This window comes from Calliphora vicina, chromosome 2 (assembly GCF_958450345.1).
Source record: "Calliphora vicina chromosome 2, idCalVici1.1, whole genome shotgun sequence".
NCBI lineage: Eukaryota > Metazoa > Arthropoda > Insecta > Diptera > Calliphoridae > Calliphora > Calliphora vicina.
Window position 1 is genome coordinate 126,047,420 of NC_088781.1, and position 20,045 is coordinate 126,067,464.

Below are 20,045 nucleotides of genomic sequence, written 5' to 3' on the forward strand. Positions count from 1 at the left end.
CAAGATACCAAAACAAACTGTCAAAATTTTCTGGTTACAAGAGAAAACAAAAGATTTTTTTTTTTTACAAGAGGTGAAAAATTTTTAATTTTTTTCAGAGTTTTAAAAAAAGCTATAAAAATAGTTATTTATAAATAATAAAACATCTAAAAAAGCAATAATAAAATGTTGAAGAAAAAAACAAAGAGAACTATGCGAACAATAAAATAACTTAAATATCCATAAAAAAGCCACAAAGAAAAAGGCGTCGTATGAATGAACAGAAAAAGAAAAAAAAAAGGTTGACGACGACGACGAGGAGGACAACTTGTAATATAAAAATAATAGAAAAAAATCGCCGACGCATACTAGTGGTGAACACAAAAGAAATCTTGTAAGCGAAAAAGATAAAACTTTGCCAAAAGTTTTTGTGCTAGAGAGGACAGCATGGAAAACTTGGCCAAATTTCCGGCCTCCTCAGAGGCTAACTGTAAACGAGATTCAAGGGCTATGAGTTGTGGTGCAGGTGCTGTAGGTGGTGTTGGGGCGGCTGGTGTTGTCAACACGCCGCCAGTGTCGGCTCACACGTCCACTTGGTTGGCCGCATTACATGTTAATAACAATAATAATTCGGAAAAATCCTTTAGCGACCACCAGGAACTGCACAAATGTAATGTTAATCCTACAAATACCCTCAACACCACCACATCGAACTCTGCGTGGCAGTGTGATAGCTGTGATATCTATCAAAAGAATGGTACATCATCGAATGCGTCGTCTACTCTGCCCAGAGTAACCTTAAATGAGGAGGACGAAGGTGGCGGTAGTACTGGCAATACAACTGAAAAGGTGGGTGTGGGTAGTGAGTGGTTTGTGAGTGTGTGTGTTTTCAATTGCAAGCATTTTGTGTTTTCCAAAAGAAATTGTAATGTGACTAATGAATTTTTTTTATATATATATATGTTTTTCCTATGGAAACGACCTTATCAAAAGATTTCTTTTTTCTTAGGGGAATTACTTGGAAAAAGGCATGCTTTTAGTTTGACTTAAAATCTTTTACAATAACTAGACAAAGTTTTGTTGAAAAACATAGCTAGAGAGGCAAAAGTGTTTGAATCAAATATTTTTGATTCAATCATTTAATTCACTTGTTAACTGTATATTGATTTTCTATAAGAAAACTATGTGTCATCTAGAGAGAATTTTTCTCGTCTCGATAAACAAGATAAACACTTAATACATAATTTGTAAACAAAATATTTTCAATTTCTATACATATTGTTGATTGTAATAACTAGACTAATATTTCTATACATTGCATCAATCCACTATCTATAAACGAAGATATGTATCAGGAATTATTCCTTATAACAATTTAATTCCAGACTACATTTATATAATTCTAAAATTATATAGCAGCTATACTGAGCTAGCTACTGACAAATATGAAACAATAAACATTATAAAAACTAAAGTACTCTATTCGGGTGTACCGAATCTTATATACCCTTCAACAAAGTAGAAGATAAATACTGAAAAATATGTCTGATGAAAAAAAAATTATTTACAAAAAAAAATATGTCACCAAACATCATGGAATTTTATCCAGAAACTCGACGTTTCGAATTGACGAAGTGATAGAGAGGGGATATATAATTTTCACGTTTTTCATTAGCGACTTCATAAAGTATATATATTCTGAATCTTTATAATTAATTTTTATACATGAATGACACATCAATATATCCGCCATAGTCATAGTTTGGTTGTTATTTAAATTCTGGAAAATTGGCCCACAAATGGTTGAGATATGCAAAAAAGCGACTTTATCGATTTTTGATATATGTATATCTGGATTACTAAGTCATTAACATAGACAATATGGATATCTAATGAAAGACATTTCAATGATCTTTTCAATGACGTATATAATGCAATTGAAATTCGGTCAAACAATCGGTAAAATTGGGAAAAATATTTTTTAACCAGAATTTTTATTCACCACTTTTTTTTGTACGATACAATTTTTTTCTCCCAATAAATGTTTTTCATAAAAATTTTTTTTTAGAAAACACAGATCAATACAATATTTTCTATAGAAATCACTGATCGACACAATATTTTCTATAGAAAATACTGATCAACACAGTCATTTCTATTGAAAACACTGATCACCACAATCATTTTTATAGAAAACACTGATCAATACAATTTTTTCTATGAAAAACACTAACCTATACAATCTTTTCTATAGAAAACACTGATCGACACAATATTTTCCTATAGAAAACACTGATCGCCACAATATTTTCCTATAGAAAATACTGATTGACACAATATTTTCTATTGAAAATACTGATCGACACAATCATTTCTATAGAAAACACTGATCAATACAATTGTTTCTATAGAAAACAATGATCACCACACTGATCAATACAATTTTTTCTATGGAAAGCACTGATCGACACAATATTTTCTATAGAAAACACTGATCGACACAATATTTTCTATAAAAACACTGATCGACACAATATTTTCTATAGAAAACACTGATCGACACAATATTTTCTATAGACAACACTGATCAATACAATTTTTTTCTATGGAAAACACTGATCGACACAATATTTTCTATAGAAAACACAGATCGACACAATATTTTCTATAGAAAACACTGATCGGCACAATCATTTCTATAAATACTGATCAATACAATAATTTCTATAGAATACACTGATCAATACAATTTTTTCTATGGAAAACAATAATCAATGCAATATTTTCTATAGAAAATACTGATCGACACAATATTTTCTTTAGAAAACACTGATCGACACAATATTATCTGTAAAAAACACTGATTGACTAATTTATTTCTATAAAAAATACTGATCGACGCAATATTTTCTATAGAAAACACTAATTGACAAAAATTTTCTATAGAAAACACTGATCGACACAATATTATCTGTAGAAAACACTGATCAACACAATATTTTTTATAGAAAACACTGATCGACACAATATTTTCTATAGACAACACTGATCAATACAATTTTTTTCTATGGAAAACACTGATCGACACAATATGTTTTATAGAAAACACAGATCGACACAATATTTTCTATAGAAAACACTGATCGGCACAATCATTTCTATAAATACTGATCAATACAATAATTTCTATAGAATACATTGATCAATACAATTTTTTCTATGGAAAACAATAATCAATGCAATATTTTCTATAGAAAATACTGATCGACACAATATTTTCTTTAGAAAACACTGATCGACACAATATTATCTGTAAAAAACACTGATTGACTAATTTATTTCTATAAAAAATACTGATCGACGCAATATTTTCTATAGAAAACACTGATTGACAAAAATTTTCTATAGAAAACACTGATCGACACAATATTATCTGTAGAAAACACTGCTCAACACAATATTTTTTATAGAAAACTCTGATCCACACAATATTTTTTATAAAAAAAACTGTTATAGAAAAAACTGTTATACAAAAATTTTCAAATATTGATCGAGTTTAATTTTATTGAATCTCTATTTCTCTCATCTACAGCTTCCCTTATCATATAATGGCTCCGCTTTAGCATCAGCTGCCCGTGATATTGACTCACAAGCCGCTACATCAGCTACCACAGCTTCCTTTCTACAAACAGAGACTGATTACGTTGCTTACGATATGTGTGGTGCCGTTTCGTTATCGCCTCCTCTGCTGGAGGATCATTTTGCAATATCTGCAACTGGTGGAGCCGGTATTGGGGGTGGCCATTCGAATCGTACTTCCCTAAATAACTCCACCGAAAATCTTAGCTATATAAGTGATAATTTTTACGGCGACGATGATCTCATACTGCTCGCGGAAGACATCGATGTAGAGGCTGAAGAGCTGTCGCTAAACTCCGATGATTGTATTTATGCCTATCGGGGCGAGGGTGCCGATTTTGATTTACCGTTGCGCCCTTTGACGGGAGTAGGTGGTAATTTTGGTTTGCTGCACGGCTGTGCTGCAGTCGATGAGGAGACTGATTTCTTGGAAATGGATTTTGAGCCGGATCCTTTGTCCGAATTGGAATACAATCAAGCCCAGAGAAACTGCACGACAGATGCTAGCGATCAGTATCTGTTGCAAAGAGATGCCTGTCACTTGGTTACGCCCACACAACGGCATCAATTGTTTTCATCGCCCATAGATGATCTGCCGCCCGCACCCAAGGCTTTGCAGGCCCAATCGTTATTAACGAAAAACTTTGCACGTATTACTTTACATTTAGATCAAATACAAAAGGACTACAATGAAGATTTGAGTGATGAGGGTAGAGAACGTTTAAATTCGGCCTTGGAGTCGCGTCCTCTAGAGGAGGAATTCGCCAATGATGTATTAACGGCCGATACCAGTCATTCGCTGCCAAATACTTTACACGAACACTTCACCAATAGATGTAATTCGGAATCGGCCGTGGTCAATTCAACTAAGGATTGCACTTTAGCTGCCCCCTTGCAAACACTAGCACACAAATCACCATCCAAAATAACCGGAGCCAAACCTAAACGTTTATCGACTTTCTCTTCAACTTCATCTACCTCTTCGAAAAATTCTTCAAAGTCACGCAACTCTTTGAGATCAGCTTTTCCAACTACCACTCTGGGCACCAGCTGCAGTTTCGATGAACGCAGCGTCAGCTGTTCGGAGTTTCGCACAGAACGTGATTTATCGGCCAACACAGCCATTGCCTCATCTAAGCAGCCTTTGCTGTCCTCTGCTCCCCATACTGCACCCTCAACAGCGGCTATTTTAAATCCAGAATTTAATGCTTTTAGCGATGACACATGCTTGGATTGTTTGGAAAAAGAATTTTTGGCCAACACTATAGGCAAAGCTTTGGATCCACAAGGCTGTTTAAAGTGTCGCAAACGTTTGGGACATCTATCATTATACAATACCACACGTTCCACGGCCGAACATTCAAAATATCGCAGAAGTGCTTCGCCTACTACTACGTTCTTCTTCAACGATCAACCTTCTCCAACATCGAGGCTGTTTTCATGTGAATTCTTAAATTCTCAGGCTCGCAAAAGGCAGGAATGGGATTGTTATGTGCAGGAGAATAAGGAGAGCGAGGCAATTGCAGTAACGAAAGCAACATCGACTGCCGCTGCGGCAACCGCAACAACAGCAACGAAAACACAGCCAACCAAGGTGGTGGTGGATATTAAGGATTTAAACCAAAGTTTAAAGAATTTAGAATCAAAGGTTAGTAAGCGAAGAAAACTGCAAAGAACACGATATTTTCAGAAAAAAAATATTTATAGGCCCAACTGTTATAAATAATTTTTCACACAAATTTTACTATAGAACTGTTATACAAAACCTTTTTTGCAGGAAAAACTGTTATACGTAATTTCTTCTAAAGATAAACTGGTATACTCAACTTTTTCTACAGAAAAAACTGTTATACACAACTTTTTCTACAGAAACTGTTATACAAAACTCGTTCTATGGAAAAAACTGTTACACACATCATTTTCTATAGAAAAAAACTGTTATACACAACTTTTTCTATAGAAAAAACTTTTATACACAACTTTATCTAAAGAAACTGTAATACACAACTTTTTCTACAGAAAAAACTGTTATACAAAACTCGTTCTATAGAAAAAACTGTTATACACAAACTTTTTCTACAGAAAAAACTGTTACACACAACTTTTTCTACAGAAAAAAAACTGTTATACAAAACTCGTTCTATAGAAAAAACTGTTATAAACAACTTTTTCTACAGAAAAAAAAAACTGTTATACACAACTTTTACTAAATAAAAAAACTTTTATACACAACTTTTTTTTATAGAAAAAACTGTTATACACAATATTTTCTATAGAAAAAACTGTTATGCACAACATTTTCTACAGAAAAAACAGTTCTTTTTAGAAAAAATTGTTTACAAAAATTTTTCTACAGAAAAACTGTTATACACAACTTTTTTATAGAAAAAAAACTGTTATACACAACATTTTCTATAGTATAAAAACTGTTATAAATAACTTTTTCTATAAAAAACAATTATACACAACTTTTTCCATATAAAAAACTCTTATACACAGCTTTTTCTATAGAAAAAACTGTTATACACAATTTTTACTGTAGAAAACACAGTTTTACAGAAAAAATTCTATAGAAACAACTGTTATACACAAATTTTTCTATAGGAAAAAAAAATTTATAGAGACAATACAATATTTGCGATAAAAATACTGTTATTTATATAAATATTTTATTTTTTCATTAAAAATCTTTTATTTCTTTTATATTTTAGCTATTGAAAAATATCAAGCCTCCTGATCCTTGTAGCGTTACGGTGCCCACACAAAATCTAACCGAAACTTGTCTTGTGCAGGCATTTGTAAGTCATTGTCAAAGCTTTTAGCATAATTAATGTTATTTAATTAAAAATGTTTATTTCAGGACAAACTACAAATCACCTACAATCAAGATCTTTTAAGGAAATGCTTACAAAAGTTCAATGCAAATTATTACAGCAGTTCCTCAACAAATATTTCAAAACCTTTAAAAGAATTTCAAAATCTTAAAGATTTCCTCATGTATGTCTCCAAGAGACAGGGTAACTATTTAAAGTTACAGAGGATAATAGGAAAAGCATCGCAAAAACAAATTATAGTGCAATTTAAAAAGGTAATTAAAATAAAAAAATTTTCTTTAACATTACAATATTTAATTTATTATTTTCTTAGCAGGACGCTTCTATAACCGATATGGAAATGGTAACCGTTAGAGTCTCCGATATATTATATTATTGGTCTCAACATAAAAATTTAGAAATTCTTAAAGAAATGGATAAACCCTATCAAGATACTAATATTTTAGGTAAGTAAATGCAAATAAATAAAAAAAGCTTTCAGGATTCATTATTTTATAACTTTTTAGGTAAAATTGCAAATATAATACGACAAGCTCATCAACGTTCTTCATGTTCATCACGTCGACCACTACCAGAATTTATTTCTATACCACAGTATTATCCCAGTGGTTTTCTAACATTAACAAAACAATGTTAAACACATACACACACACGATTTATAAAATACATGCAAGCAAATTATAATTATAATATACAATACAATACTAGTAGTAAATAGTACAGCTTAGGAATCTTCATTATATTTATAAAATTTATATAAAAAAACCAACAACAAAAAAATCAAGTAAAAACAAATAACGAATCAAACACACTTTGTAGCACAATTTCAATATGTGTGATTATTTAAATAAAGTGTTGTAACAACATTGGTAACAATTTAAAATATTACAAAAAAAAACATACAACAGCTCTGGCTGCAGTTAATAAATATTAACAAAGAATAATAAACGAAAAACAAAGAAATACAACAACTTTTTTGTATAACACTTTTTTCGGATGCTGGTGTAATCGTTTGATATCCTTATATCATCTTGGAAAAAGTATTAGTTACTGTGTATCAACCTATGTCCTTCGATATATAAAACATATTAGTTTACAATTATGAAATTAATTTCTTTCTTTAACAATAAAAAGTACTAACTATGTATTAAAATACAAAATTTTTAGGATAAAAAAAATAAAAAATGAGTCTAGCATAATAAATCAATCAAGCGACATAATGGTCAAAAGTGCAAAGTAAGTATGTAGAGAAATAATTTAATATGCGAACTTTAATTTATTGAATTTGTTTTGTAGGCCGCTAAAAAAATCCAATAACATATAATGCCTGGAGGTTTCTCTTCATTAAACGAATAAAAACAACGAATGAAATTGCTGGGTAAGTTGTTTAAATTAATTAGATTTGTTTGTTATTTCAGAATTGTGATTAAAATTAAATCGTTAAAGTGAAACCCCAAACAACTGGCCAGTAAAATGAAATAAAAAGAAAAAATAAAGTCAGTCTATTATTAATAGAATATTGTGTTAATCTCAATGAAATTATGAGATTTCAATAGCAATCTACAGGCCTGTCACTGAATTCCATTCCGATCGAAAGTGGAATTAATTCCATTTTCTGCTTCTCCAGAAAAAATAAAACGAAAATATCTTTCGGAATGAAACCACTTTCAGTTTTCAAAGTGGAATTGATATTTCTTTGTAATTATTTGTTTTCTAAAAATTTTAATCAGTTTCTGTAGCAAAAACTTCAAATTGAAATCAGAAATAAATATTTTTGGAATTAATAAATTACGCGGAATCTGAAGAAGCTAAAATGCAATCGATCGGAATTGAAACCATTCCGAACAAAATATGTGACAGGTCTGCTAGTTTATTTTATAGATTTGTATTTGAATTCGAAATCACATTCGAACTAGGGGCCTGTATTATCACATTCGTGATCGAATGAGCTATCGTATCGCAAAATGATTTCGATATCAAAATTATAATAAAATGCACTAAATTTCTTGCTCGATATCGATACCGAATAAGAAAATTATGATCAGTTTTACTCGATATCGAATGCGGTAATTCGGCCTCAGATCTTATGTTATATGTGAATAGTAAATGTTTTAAACTAATTTCTTTGTTTTAAAAAATACAAATACTTTGGTGGTTTTTTATACCGAAACTAATCGAAGCCTATCTGGCAGTTAAGAAATCATTCATGAAAATGAAGGAAATTCATCACACTCTTAAATCGATCGAGAGAATTTATATACGAAATGTTATACTAATTCGATTTTTTCACCTATTTTGGATTTATATCTGTATTACTAATGGTGTTTTCTTTTCTGACACAAAATGTTGCCTATATATTTTGTACCATTTATTAAATGTTAACCATACCCTCATAATGTGTTGCACAGTCGATATAGCTCCTCTAACTGTTAGTTTTCAAATAGATTTTGATCACATATTATTACAATTACGAACAGAAAAATCCATTCGCCAAAATGTGCCCACAATTTATACAGAAATCCTCTTTTATAACCTACTTTAAACTAAAAACACAAAATTATTAATTTCACTTTAAAAAATGCTTCCTCTTTTTATTACAATATTTTTTTTAATAGATTTATATATTTTTTGTTAGATATAAAAACAAAATTATCTTAATTTAAGAATTGATTTATTTCGAAATTTGAAATAAATTGTCCTGCTAAATGAAATGATACTCTTTTTTAAATACAACATAATTTTAACAAAGTGTCTGTACCTGTACCTTAATAACGTTGTCTGCCACCACCAGAATAGCTGCCTGGCGGTGGAGGTTGATAGTAGCCACCTCGACTGGAGGCGGGTGGATTATTGTCAACACCAGGTGGAGGCGGTGGTGGAGCACTACCACCCAGTGAAACACCCGGAGGCATTGGCGGTGGCGCACTGGCATAATGAGAGGGGCCGCCGTAGGGTGGCAATGAGCCATAGGCCATCATAGGTGGTGGCGGTAGTGGAGGTGGTATAACAGCTGGACCAGAATTAGTACCGGCCACTGTGGGTATATAGCCGCCGCCTGGTGGTGGTGGAGGTGCTACTGGTTGATACATTGCATGCAAAGGATGGCTGGCCATGGCTTGTGGTGCCGAGTACATATGATGGGCCGAGTGGTGGTGAGCGGCGGCATGATGATAACTGGCCGCCGCCGTTGCACCATGCGTTGAGGGTGGATGTTCTATGGGCGTGGGTGCCGGTACTGTGGTGGCAGTAGCCGGACCTGACGAAATAGTCTTTATACTTTGTATATTATTAAGCTCATTAGCGGCAGCTATTATGATATTAGAATTTGTTGAAGTATTCTTTGTTTTAGCAGCCGGCGATCCAGAATGATTTGCAATTGGCAATGATTTCATGGGCGTTGGACTGTCGGCCCTACTTGGTGGTTTCTGAGGTGGACTATTGCTTTCGATATTATCTTTGGAATTTGTTTGATATAAATCTAAGACCTGATGGCAAATGTCTTCTAAAATGTCCATAGTAACATCGGATACAAACATATCCCACCAACGCGTATGTTGGGGCTGTCTGCCCACCCAATCGACCACCGTAAACTTGCTGAGTTTAGAGGCTAAATAAATTAGGGCCACAGCTATGATTTCCGGTTCCCATTGTAAACACACCACAGTGCTTAGGGAATCATTGACGAAATTCCAAGCCATTTGTACCATTTTCTGTAGTTTCTGTTGATCACCCTTGAAACATTTGGCATAACGCAGCAGAAAGGAGTAGGGATGTTCCACTTGTAAATCAAATTTAATGGTTTGTAAGAGTATGCGTTCCAAAGTAATGACTTCCTGCATAATAATACAATTTGTTATTCCTTGAAAAGTATGTTATATATACCTACTTACCTCCTTTGGCTCTTTGCCAAACGAATAGAAATGATTATCCGTCAGCAATTGTCTGGCTATCATTATTATATCACGACATTTCTTTGGTGTCTCCTCCACTTTACCCGCCAGCAGCAGGCAACAACATGCTGTCACATAACGCGGAAAATGTTTGAACGATTGAAACATATAGAATCTATGGAAATAAACCACACCCGTAGCCATGGTATTGTGACCCAAACCCATCTGTGTGCCACAGGTCATTATGAAGCGAGCGCCCTCCTTGCGATAGCGACGCTCCGTGTCCAATGGTATGCCATCACGCACTGACGGTGTATCACGTAATTCATTTTTATCATAATACCAACAGGGCATTTTCCAATAAGCACTAATTTTTACGGAAAATGTTCTTGATTTGTTTACAATTGTTGTTTTGTTTTCTTTTGACAGCCACTGCCTTTTTTTATTCGTTTCAAAATAATCCAATAGCGAAAAGCTTAAATACAAAGTTACACGTTCTTGTTTTGGTGGATTTTTTGTCAGTAAGTATAATAAATTTCTTTATCGAATTTAGATTATTTACTAATGGAAGTTTTGTTTAACTTAATTATTTTAATAATAGATTTTATATAATTGTGGAAATTTTATTAATATTCTTATTTTATCTAGTAAAAATTGCCGCACAAATAAAATTTTGTGTTTTCTCTTTCGTTTTTTTACTAGGTGTCAAAATAAACTATTGTGAATGAGTGACATTTATAGAGAACATATGTTTTATTGGTAGGGTTGTATTCCAAGAAAACCGAAACGTGGGAATTAACGGTAATTGTTCGTAATGTTAAAATTAAGGAATTAACGGTAATTGTTCGTAAGGATGTTAAAATTAAGGATTTTGGGCTCGATTAGTCAATTAGTTTCATATCTTTAGCCTTTTAAACTTAATAGTTCGAGTTCTTATTTTCATTAATATCCAGACATCGGCAGAAATTGTTTTTACAAAATTTGATATTGTAAAATTGTTTAATGCTGCTTATTTGTGTACTATTTTCTTTAGGTCGTCTTACAAATGTTGTATTTGGATTCATCCGAAAAGAGAAAAGTATTCCATTTCTGTCTCTAACAAATTAAATGTTCTTTTGTTCAAATTGTATACGAGCAGTATGGGTCTTTTAAATTAGCAACCAATACCAGCCTCATTTGTCTTCGGCTAACAGTTCGACAACCGCCCAGGGAGTAATTTTTGGGAATTACATTAATTCCCTTGCTATTAAATTATCATGTTCTTGAGTTGTTTTACGATTTCTTACATTTACCTTCGGCTAACAGTTCGACAATCGCCCAGGGAGTCATTTTTGGGAATTACTTTAATTCCCTTGCTTAAATTATCATGTTCTTGATTAGTTTTATGATTTCTTACATTTACCTTTTGTTTTAGTATTTTTTCTTGCAAAAGTTGAAAAGTTTCCATTCTTCTGACATTTTTTAAATGTATTTTTGTTAGACTTGACTTAAAAATGCTGAAATTTTCTATATTTAAATAGATAGAATCAATCAACCATTGAAAAGGTAAAAGGTCATGTTTTTGAAAACTGTATAATTTTATTCATCCATAATTTTCATAAAAATATTACTTATCACATCATCAAGGCGTATTTAACAAGGTGACAGCAGTGGCGAATTGAAATAAATACAGGCGAATTCACTTATTTTTTATATATAGAGTTTGACATACGGACGTATGGGCGAATATTTTTTATATATGTAGTTTGACATTTGTGCGTGCTATTTCTATAATCAGCTGTGCTGCCGATGGCACCTTAATAAATGCACCTTGCACATCATCATTTATGCTTAAAATAGTGGTTACGTTTATTTCATAAAAGAACAAAGGCGAATTTATATTAATTCGCCTTAAAGAGAACTCCGGCTGTTATTGTGAATGACCACAAGAAAATAAAATGTCAGTTAAAAAATTCATTAATTTGTATGAATTCTTTTCAGAAATCACAAATAAAACTATTTTTAGTTTATTTTAATATCAAATCCGTATTTAAATATGGAAGTTAATCGCATTTATATTTGCTATTTAGTAACCACATTTTTAATAAGCATTTTTGTGTACACTCTGGTCTCCACTAATTTGCAAAATATGAAAAAGTTGGAAAGATTAAGGGAAGAAGTGGACGATATAGCGGTAAGTTGTTCTTGAAAAATTAACACAGAACTTTTTTAATATCTGAAATCCTTAGCATTTAATGCTTCAAACTCCTTACAATGGCAAGGCAGAACCCAAATATTTAACCGATTTAATAGATAATTTTATAAAAAAGCGTTTGGTTGGCATATGGGATGATTTGTATTCTATTAAAAAACAACTAAAGTCTCGTGATTGTGCGGCTACTTTAATACAGGCTTCCAAAATTCCACCCGACATGGCTGTGACTAAAATTGAAGAACGTGTGAATTATGCCTCGGAAGAGTTGGGAGCCAGAATTTTAAGTGTTAAAGCTGAGCCAATTTGTCCCACCAATATTTTAAAGTCTTGGTTGGGTATGGAGTTTAATACTAACCCACCGGTTTTTATGTTACGCTCTATTATGGAGCCAGGCAGCTGTTTTGGTTTTAGAAATGGCAAGGCTGATGTTACTGTTAAATTGGCTGGGAAGGTAGGACATTAATAAACATACATAATCAGCCCAATTATGAAACAAATTCCCCCCCATTTTACCTACTCAATGAGAAAAGGGAAAAAACTCCCGAGGAATTATTTTTCATAATTGGGATGAATTGATATTTTTCAAATGTTTTGAATATTTTTTATGTTTAGATTTTAATTGATGAAATTTTAATGCAACACATTACCAAGAGACAATCTCCCACAGAAGATACTTCATCAGCTCCTAAGGATTTTCAGATGTTTGTAAGTTTACCGAGATAGTTTTTAATTTTATTTTTGTAATAATACCCTTCACCTTGAGTGGCAAGTTTGTGATGCCGTTTTTAATTTCTACATTTTTCATTTGCGACCCCACAAAATTATATATTCTATATCTCCGGCTCGGTTGTTATTTAAAATCGAGAAAATCTCCACAAATGGCTGAGATATAAGGAAAAAACCAGGACAACCTCTATTTTTTACGTATATCTGAATTACTAAGTCATTTATATGGATATCTAATGATAGATATTTCAAAGTCCATTGCAATAAGTCAAAATCGGGAAAAATATTTTTTAACCCGAGTTTTTTTTTCATCCAAAAAATTTTGTCATAAATTCTTTTTCCAAAAAAAAATTAAAAATTAATTTAGAAAAAACTTTTTTAAAAAATTAAAAAACTATGTATTTCGAGAAAAAATTAAAAAAAAATACAAGAGAGCTATATTCGGCTGTGCCGAATCTTATATACCCTTCACCAAATTATACTTCAAAATACAAATTTTAAATATTTTTAGGTAAACTAAATTTATTTTTTTCCAGTTGTTTTTTTTTAATTTTTTGGAAAAAAATTTTTTTTGAATTATTTTAAAATTTTTTTTTTAAATTTTAAAAAACAATTTTTGTTTTTTTAAATTTATTTTTTGGTGAAAAATAAAAATTCGAGTTAAAAAATATTTTTTCCGATTTTGACCCATTGTAGGTCCAACTTACTATGGTCTTATATACGTGGTTGCAAAGGTATTTAAAAATATCTATCATTAGATATCCATATTGTCTATATTAATGACTTAGTAATCCAGATATAGGTCAAAAATAGCTCAAAAATCTAGGTTGTCCTGGTTTTTTCCTCATATCTCAGCCATTTGTGGACCGATTATGCTGATTTTAAATAGGAAACTTCTCGAAAGCATGTCCGATAGAACTATTGAAGATTTGGATCCCGAAGATATCTGGGGTCTTCAGAAAATTGATTTCAACAGACATACGGACTTGGCTTAATCGACTCCGTTATCTATAAGGATCCAGAATATATATACTTTATAGGGTCGGAAAATTATAATGTGGAAATTACAAACGGAATGACAATCCATTCTCACGATGGTGAAGGGTATAATAAAATTAAATTTAAAACTTTTTAAAATATGAACAGCTTATTTTTGTTTTTTTTTAACGTATTTTATCTATCTACAAAGAGTTGAAATCTAAATCAACAGAGTAGTGGCTAAATTCTAATTCAACTGCTTAATAATTTGTGAACTTCACTTGCAGTTGATGGGAATTAGATGCCATTCGCAAATATGAACAATCAAAGGTGAACTGGCCTGGTTTTAATTAGTTCATATTATCGCTGTATCGCCGAAATATTTTGAAATTTTCAATTATTGTAAATTTATCAAATATTGCAAACATTTCAAATACATATGTATGTATGCCAAAAATCTGAAATATCGTAAAATTTCAAAATATGTATCGTTTGAAATATTGTAAAATGTTCAAATATTTGGGGTATTCACACGGTCATAATGTCCTAATATATTATAATAGTTGTTGTGTTTTAAATAAAAAAAGGATTATTTTATGACAAAACAATAAACTTAGTTCAAATAGTCTTATTAGTTTAGAACTTCTTTGTTTGAAACACAACAAAAATTTGATTAAACTATCATAATATATTAGGAAATTATGACTATATGATCAAATAGTAGACCGTGTGAAATACATATAGTAAAATTTTCAAATGTCTTTAAAGTTTTCAACATTTTCTCAAATTTCGAACGATTTTGCAATTTCAATTTTCAAATACTTTAAATTTTTCAAATGTCCCAAAATTTCAGAATTATCGTAAAATTTTCAAATATTTCTAAATTTGTTCAAATATGTATCGTTGAAATATTGTTAAGTATGTATCAAATATTAAAAATTTTCAATTACCATTATCTTATATTTTTGGAAAATTTTAAAATATTGAAAGTTTTCAAAAATCGTAAAAATATTGAAATTTTTTTAAATTTCATTAAATTTTTGTGAAAATTCAAAATATTGTAAAAATTTCAAAAATGCCAAAAATCTGAAATACCGTAATATTTTGCAATATTGGAAAAAGTTCGGAAATATCGTAAAATTTTAAAATATTGAAAATTTTTATATATCGCACTTTTTATATATATTGCATTTTTTAAAAAGTTTCATTAAATTTTGAAAATTTAAAATACATAATAGTAATTTTCAAAATTTTGAGTAATACCCTCTTGTTGATCAAGTGCGATATTGTAAAAATTTCAAATATGAGAATTCGAATTTCTGAAATATCCTAAAATATTCTAATATTGGGAAATGTTCTCAAATATCGTAAAATTTTCAAATATCATTGAAATATTGTAAAATGTTAAAATATTGCTGAAATAATAAATATCAACAAATTTCTTTCAAATTTTCAAATATCGTAAAATTTTCAACATTTTGTAAAATTTTGCTGAAAAATTGTTATATACTGTGCAATTTTTTAAATACAAATTTTCTGAATTATCGTAAAATTTTCAAATATTGCCAAAAATATCCTATTATTTCCATATTATTTGTAATTTTAGGGTTTACAAAATGAACAAGAATTTCATTTGGGTTCCTTTAAGTTTGATAACAATCAACCTCTGCAACATTTCAATGTACGAACAAATGAACGATTTCAAAATGTAAGAATTCAATTCGATTCAAATCATGGACATCCCAATTACACTTGTGTTTATAGGTAAGTTTACTATAGAAATACCAGACAAATATTTATATCGTACAGTATTAATAAATTTATTAATTTATATAACTAAACATTTATCTATTATAACTGAAATAAAATTATTTTTTTCTAGAATTGCTGTTTATGGCAAATTATAAAGAATATATTTATAACATATTTTTTTATTACGAGAAGTTTCAATGTTTTAATCATCGACTGACTATATTTTTAAATTATCTATTTTATTTACTGTTTTTTTTTAAAAAAAATGTTTTAAATGGAAATATTTATTTATTAATGATTAATAAGAACTTAAATAAATTTATTTTTCATTATGAACTGAGCATAAACTTATCAGATGGGTACATTTTTCTCTAATTAGGATATTATGCGAACTTAAATCAAGCAGCTGATTTTAAGTGTTTATTTGCTTTTTGTTCTTAATCCAGTATTTTAGAGAAATATACAGAAAATATGCAGAAGGGAAATAATATTTAGTTTTTTAACATTGGGAGAGAGAGAGAGTGAGAGGCAAATAATTCAGACGAGAAAAATACTGGTTTTTGTTCAATACTTTTTGATCAGGGCTGCCAGAATAGACGACTTTAGACGATTTTTTTTTTATTTTATTTATTTATTTTCAACAACCTAGGCATATTGGCCATAACCGGTTATAAATTTCCACTTATTTTTTATCTCTGAAATGAATTCGTATTTTAGGGACCTGAATCTTACTACTTGAATGGTTTTTCGTGGACTGTTACAATTTTAAAACTTGAAAAGCATTGAATCGAACACCTTTAGTTACCTTTCAGATTAAGCATATGAAGAAAAATTTAAAGCTTGATATCTACTGACATAAACGAGGTATCAGAAAATGGATACGAATTTAAAAAAATACATCTATTATTATAGGAAAGCGATTTCTAACTCAATTTTTATTACAATCTCGAGTGCGGTAAACCAGTTGCTTCAGTTACTTTATTTAAACTGATGATTATCAACAAAAAACCGTTGTTTTATTAAGTAACGATTTTTCGACAAACTCATGTGGCAGCCCTCTTCACATTGATGCATCACAGGGATGGAAAATGTAAAATAATATTCAAATAGTGCGTATTTCAAACTTAGCCCCATTTTTCTTGAGTAAGGTATATAAAAGTTTGTAATTTCCACAATATAATTTTCCGACCCTATAAAGTATATATATTCTGGATCCTTATAGAGAGCGGAGTCGATTAAGCCATGTCTGTCTGCCTGTCTGTTTGTCTGTCTGTTGAAATCAATTTTCCGAAGCCCTCACTATCTCCGGAATTCTTTTGGCTCGGTTGCTATTTAAAATCGAGAAAATCGGTCCACAAATGGCTGAGATATAAGGGAAAAACCAGAACAACATCGATTTTTTACCTATTTTGGACCTACATACATATATCTGGATTACTAAGTCATTAATCTAATGATAGATATTTCAAAGTCCTTTGCAACGACGTATATAAGACCTATGGGTCAAAATCGGAAAAAAATATTTTTTAACCCGAATTTTTTTTTTCACAAAAATTTTTTTTTGCTAAATATTAAAAAAATTTTTTTAAAAAAAAAATTAAATTTAAAAAATTTTTAAAAAACAATTCAAACTTTTTTTTTTACAAAAAACAATTATTTTTGTTTACCTAAAAATATTTAAAATTTTTATTTTTAAGTATAATTTATATATATGTACAGTGGTTGACAAAACAATGGAAACTTTTCCAAATATTCCATATGTAGCCCAAAATTTAAAATATTTTTTTAAAATAATTTTTTTTTTTAGTATTTTACTTGTATAGTTTTATTTATATAAATTAACTGAAAAACAAACAACATAATTAATTATATTCTGAAAAAAGGGAACAAAATTAAAAATATTCACTATTACGCTGCTGACAAAACAATGGAAACTTTTAAACTTCTGCAAGAAAGAAGTGTAAAACGAAAATAATATTTAAAAGAACGATGTAAAAAGCATTCTGTTTACAGTTATTTTATTTTTAAATTCTGGTAATTTTTTCGTATAATTGCTTTTTTTCAAAGTTAACGAAAATGGCTAAAGTTAAGATTTGTGAAGACTTAAAAAATAAAATAATTAACGATTTTAAAGCTGGTTTAAAACAAAAAAGTATCTGTGACAAATATTCAATAAATAAATCAGCATTTTCAAAAATTATAAAGAAATTTCGTGAGACCGGTTCTGTAAAAACTCAAAATTTGGATGGAAGACCTCGTAAGACTACTCCTAGACAAGATAATTTAATAGCGAGAGAGTTCAAGAAATTCCCAAAAATAACTCCTCGAGAGGTTGTTAATAGTCTAAAATTAGAAATAAGTACCCGAACAGTTAGTCGCAGGGCAAATGAGGCTGGTCTTGGTTGCTATCGTCTTGTGAAAAAACCACTCATTTCTAAAAAGAACCGTTCTGCTCGTCTACAATTTGAAATGGATCATTTAAACTGGTCGATACAGAAATGTAATACTGTCCTCTTTTCCGACGAATCCAAATACAATTTAAGAGGCAGTGATGGGAGAACATTTGTAAGACGACCAAAGGGAAACAGATTAGATCCAAAGTACACAAATAAGACTGTAAAGTTTGGCGGTGGCAATAGTATGGTATGGGGATGTTTTTCAAGGCAAGGTATGGGCCCAATTCATATTATAAAAGATACCATGACAGGTGTAGGATACAGAACCATATTAAACGATGTTATGTCTCCATACGCTGAGGAAAATATGCCCCTAGTTTGGAGATTCCAACACGACAACGAGCCGAAACACACCTCTAGGGTTGTAACCGAGTGGTTACAATCAAACGAGGTACGTGTTTTGAAGTGGCCTGCCCATTCGCCAGATCTCAATCCCATAGAAAATCTATGGGAAATTGGACCCATAATTACACCAGGAAGGAAGATTTATCGGAGGCGGTTATAAGGGAATGGCAAAATATTTCAAAGGAGACCATTGACTCTTTAATTGGTTCAATGCATCGTCGATGTGTAGCAGTTATAAAAAATAAGGGATACCCAACAAAATATTGAGTTATTGCAAAGTTTAGACCATATTTGTTAAAATAATAACTAAGTTTCCATTGTTAAATAAAGAAATCTTTTAATTTAGTTTTCTCATTTTTAGAATTTAATTAATTATGTCCTTTGTTTTTTGTTAAATTAAGTTAATAAAAGTATACAAATAAAATACTACAAAAATGTTAAAATTTTTTAAAAAATTATTTCAGATTTTAGGCCACTAATGAAATAATTGGAAAAGTTTTTATAAGATTCGGCACAGCCGAAAAACTCCCGGAGGAAAAAGAGAAAAAACTCACGGGGAATTTTTATTCATAATTGAGCAGATTGTTAAATACAAGATATTTTATAGAGAATAATACTGTACACCTCATTTTATATAGAAAATACTGTTATACTCATGATTGTGTACTGTCATACACATAATTTACTTTAGAAAATACTATTATACATAAAATACCTTTATACTCAATATTTCTATAGAAAAATATGATTTTTTTTATAGAAAGCACTATTAAACGCATGATTTACTTTAGAAAATGCTTTTAAACACAATAATTAAATTATAAAATACTGTTATATTCAAGATATTCTATTGAATATACTGTTAAACACAAGATTTTCTAAAGCAAATACTTTAGCTGTAGCATATAATAATTTTTAGGCTAAAGAAATTTGTAAATTTTTTCTGTTACATAAAATATTGAAAATACTTTCGCCTGAGTACTACGGTACTTTTGTATATGAACGTATAAACATTTCCATCCCTGCTAACAATATTATTGTTTAGATTTCTCTATGTTGTTGTTTTCCTTCAGTTTCTGTTGTGTACAAACAAAAACCGGACGTATTTTTTTACAAACAACATTTTAGTTCTTTTCATTACTTGATGTTTATAGTTGGTATTGAAAATATAAAATGAGCGAAGAAAACTAGTGAAACAAAAATTTTTAAATTCAAACAATTAATAAAAGATTAATTATGTATTTCTGTTTTT

The 20,045-nt window shown here is 30.3% G+C and overlaps 3 protein-coding genes across 3 annotated transcripts; 2 read left to right on the forward strand and 1 right to left on the reverse strand.

The window, feature by feature from the left end:
• The first annotated feature begins 87 nt into the window (after positions 1–87).
• LOC135951557 (uncharacterized) lies at positions 88–7,423 on the forward strand. Its single transcript, XM_065501230.1, has 6 exons — positions 88–828; positions 3,572–5,266; positions 6,330–6,416; positions 6,479–6,706; positions 6,769–6,898; positions 6,959–7,423. Exons 1-6 carry the CDS (start codon positions 427–429, stop codon positions 7,087–7,089), a joined length of 2,673 nt encoding a protein of 890 aa, XP_065357302.1. The 5' UTR covers positions 88–426; the 3' UTR covers positions 7,090–7,423.
• Positions 7,424–9,009: 1,586 nt separating this feature from the next.
• Positions 9,010–10,822, reverse strand: CycK (cyclin K). The gene is made up of 2 exons (XM_065501233.1): positions 10,343–10,822; positions 9,010–10,285 (listed from the first exon to the last, which is right to left on the reverse strand). Exons 1-2 carry the CDS (start codon positions 10,694–10,696, stop codon positions 9,218–9,220), a joined length of 1,422 nt encoding a protein of 473 aa, XP_065357305.1. The 5' UTR covers positions 10,697–10,822; the 3' UTR covers positions 9,010–9,217.
• Positions 10,823–12,377: 1,555 nt separating this feature from the next.
• spag4 (sperm-associated antigen 4) lies at positions 12,378–16,207 on the forward strand. Its single transcript, XM_065500369.1, has 5 exons — positions 12,378–12,515; positions 12,571–12,987; positions 13,149–13,241; positions 15,847–16,004; positions 16,123–16,207. The coding sequence occupies exons 1-5, from the start codon at positions 12,378–12,380 to the stop codon at positions 16,145–16,147; spliced, it is 831 nt and encodes a 276-aa protein (XP_065356441.1). The 3' UTR covers positions 16,148–16,207.
• The last annotated feature ends 3,838 nt before the right edge of the window (positions 16,208–20,045 follow it).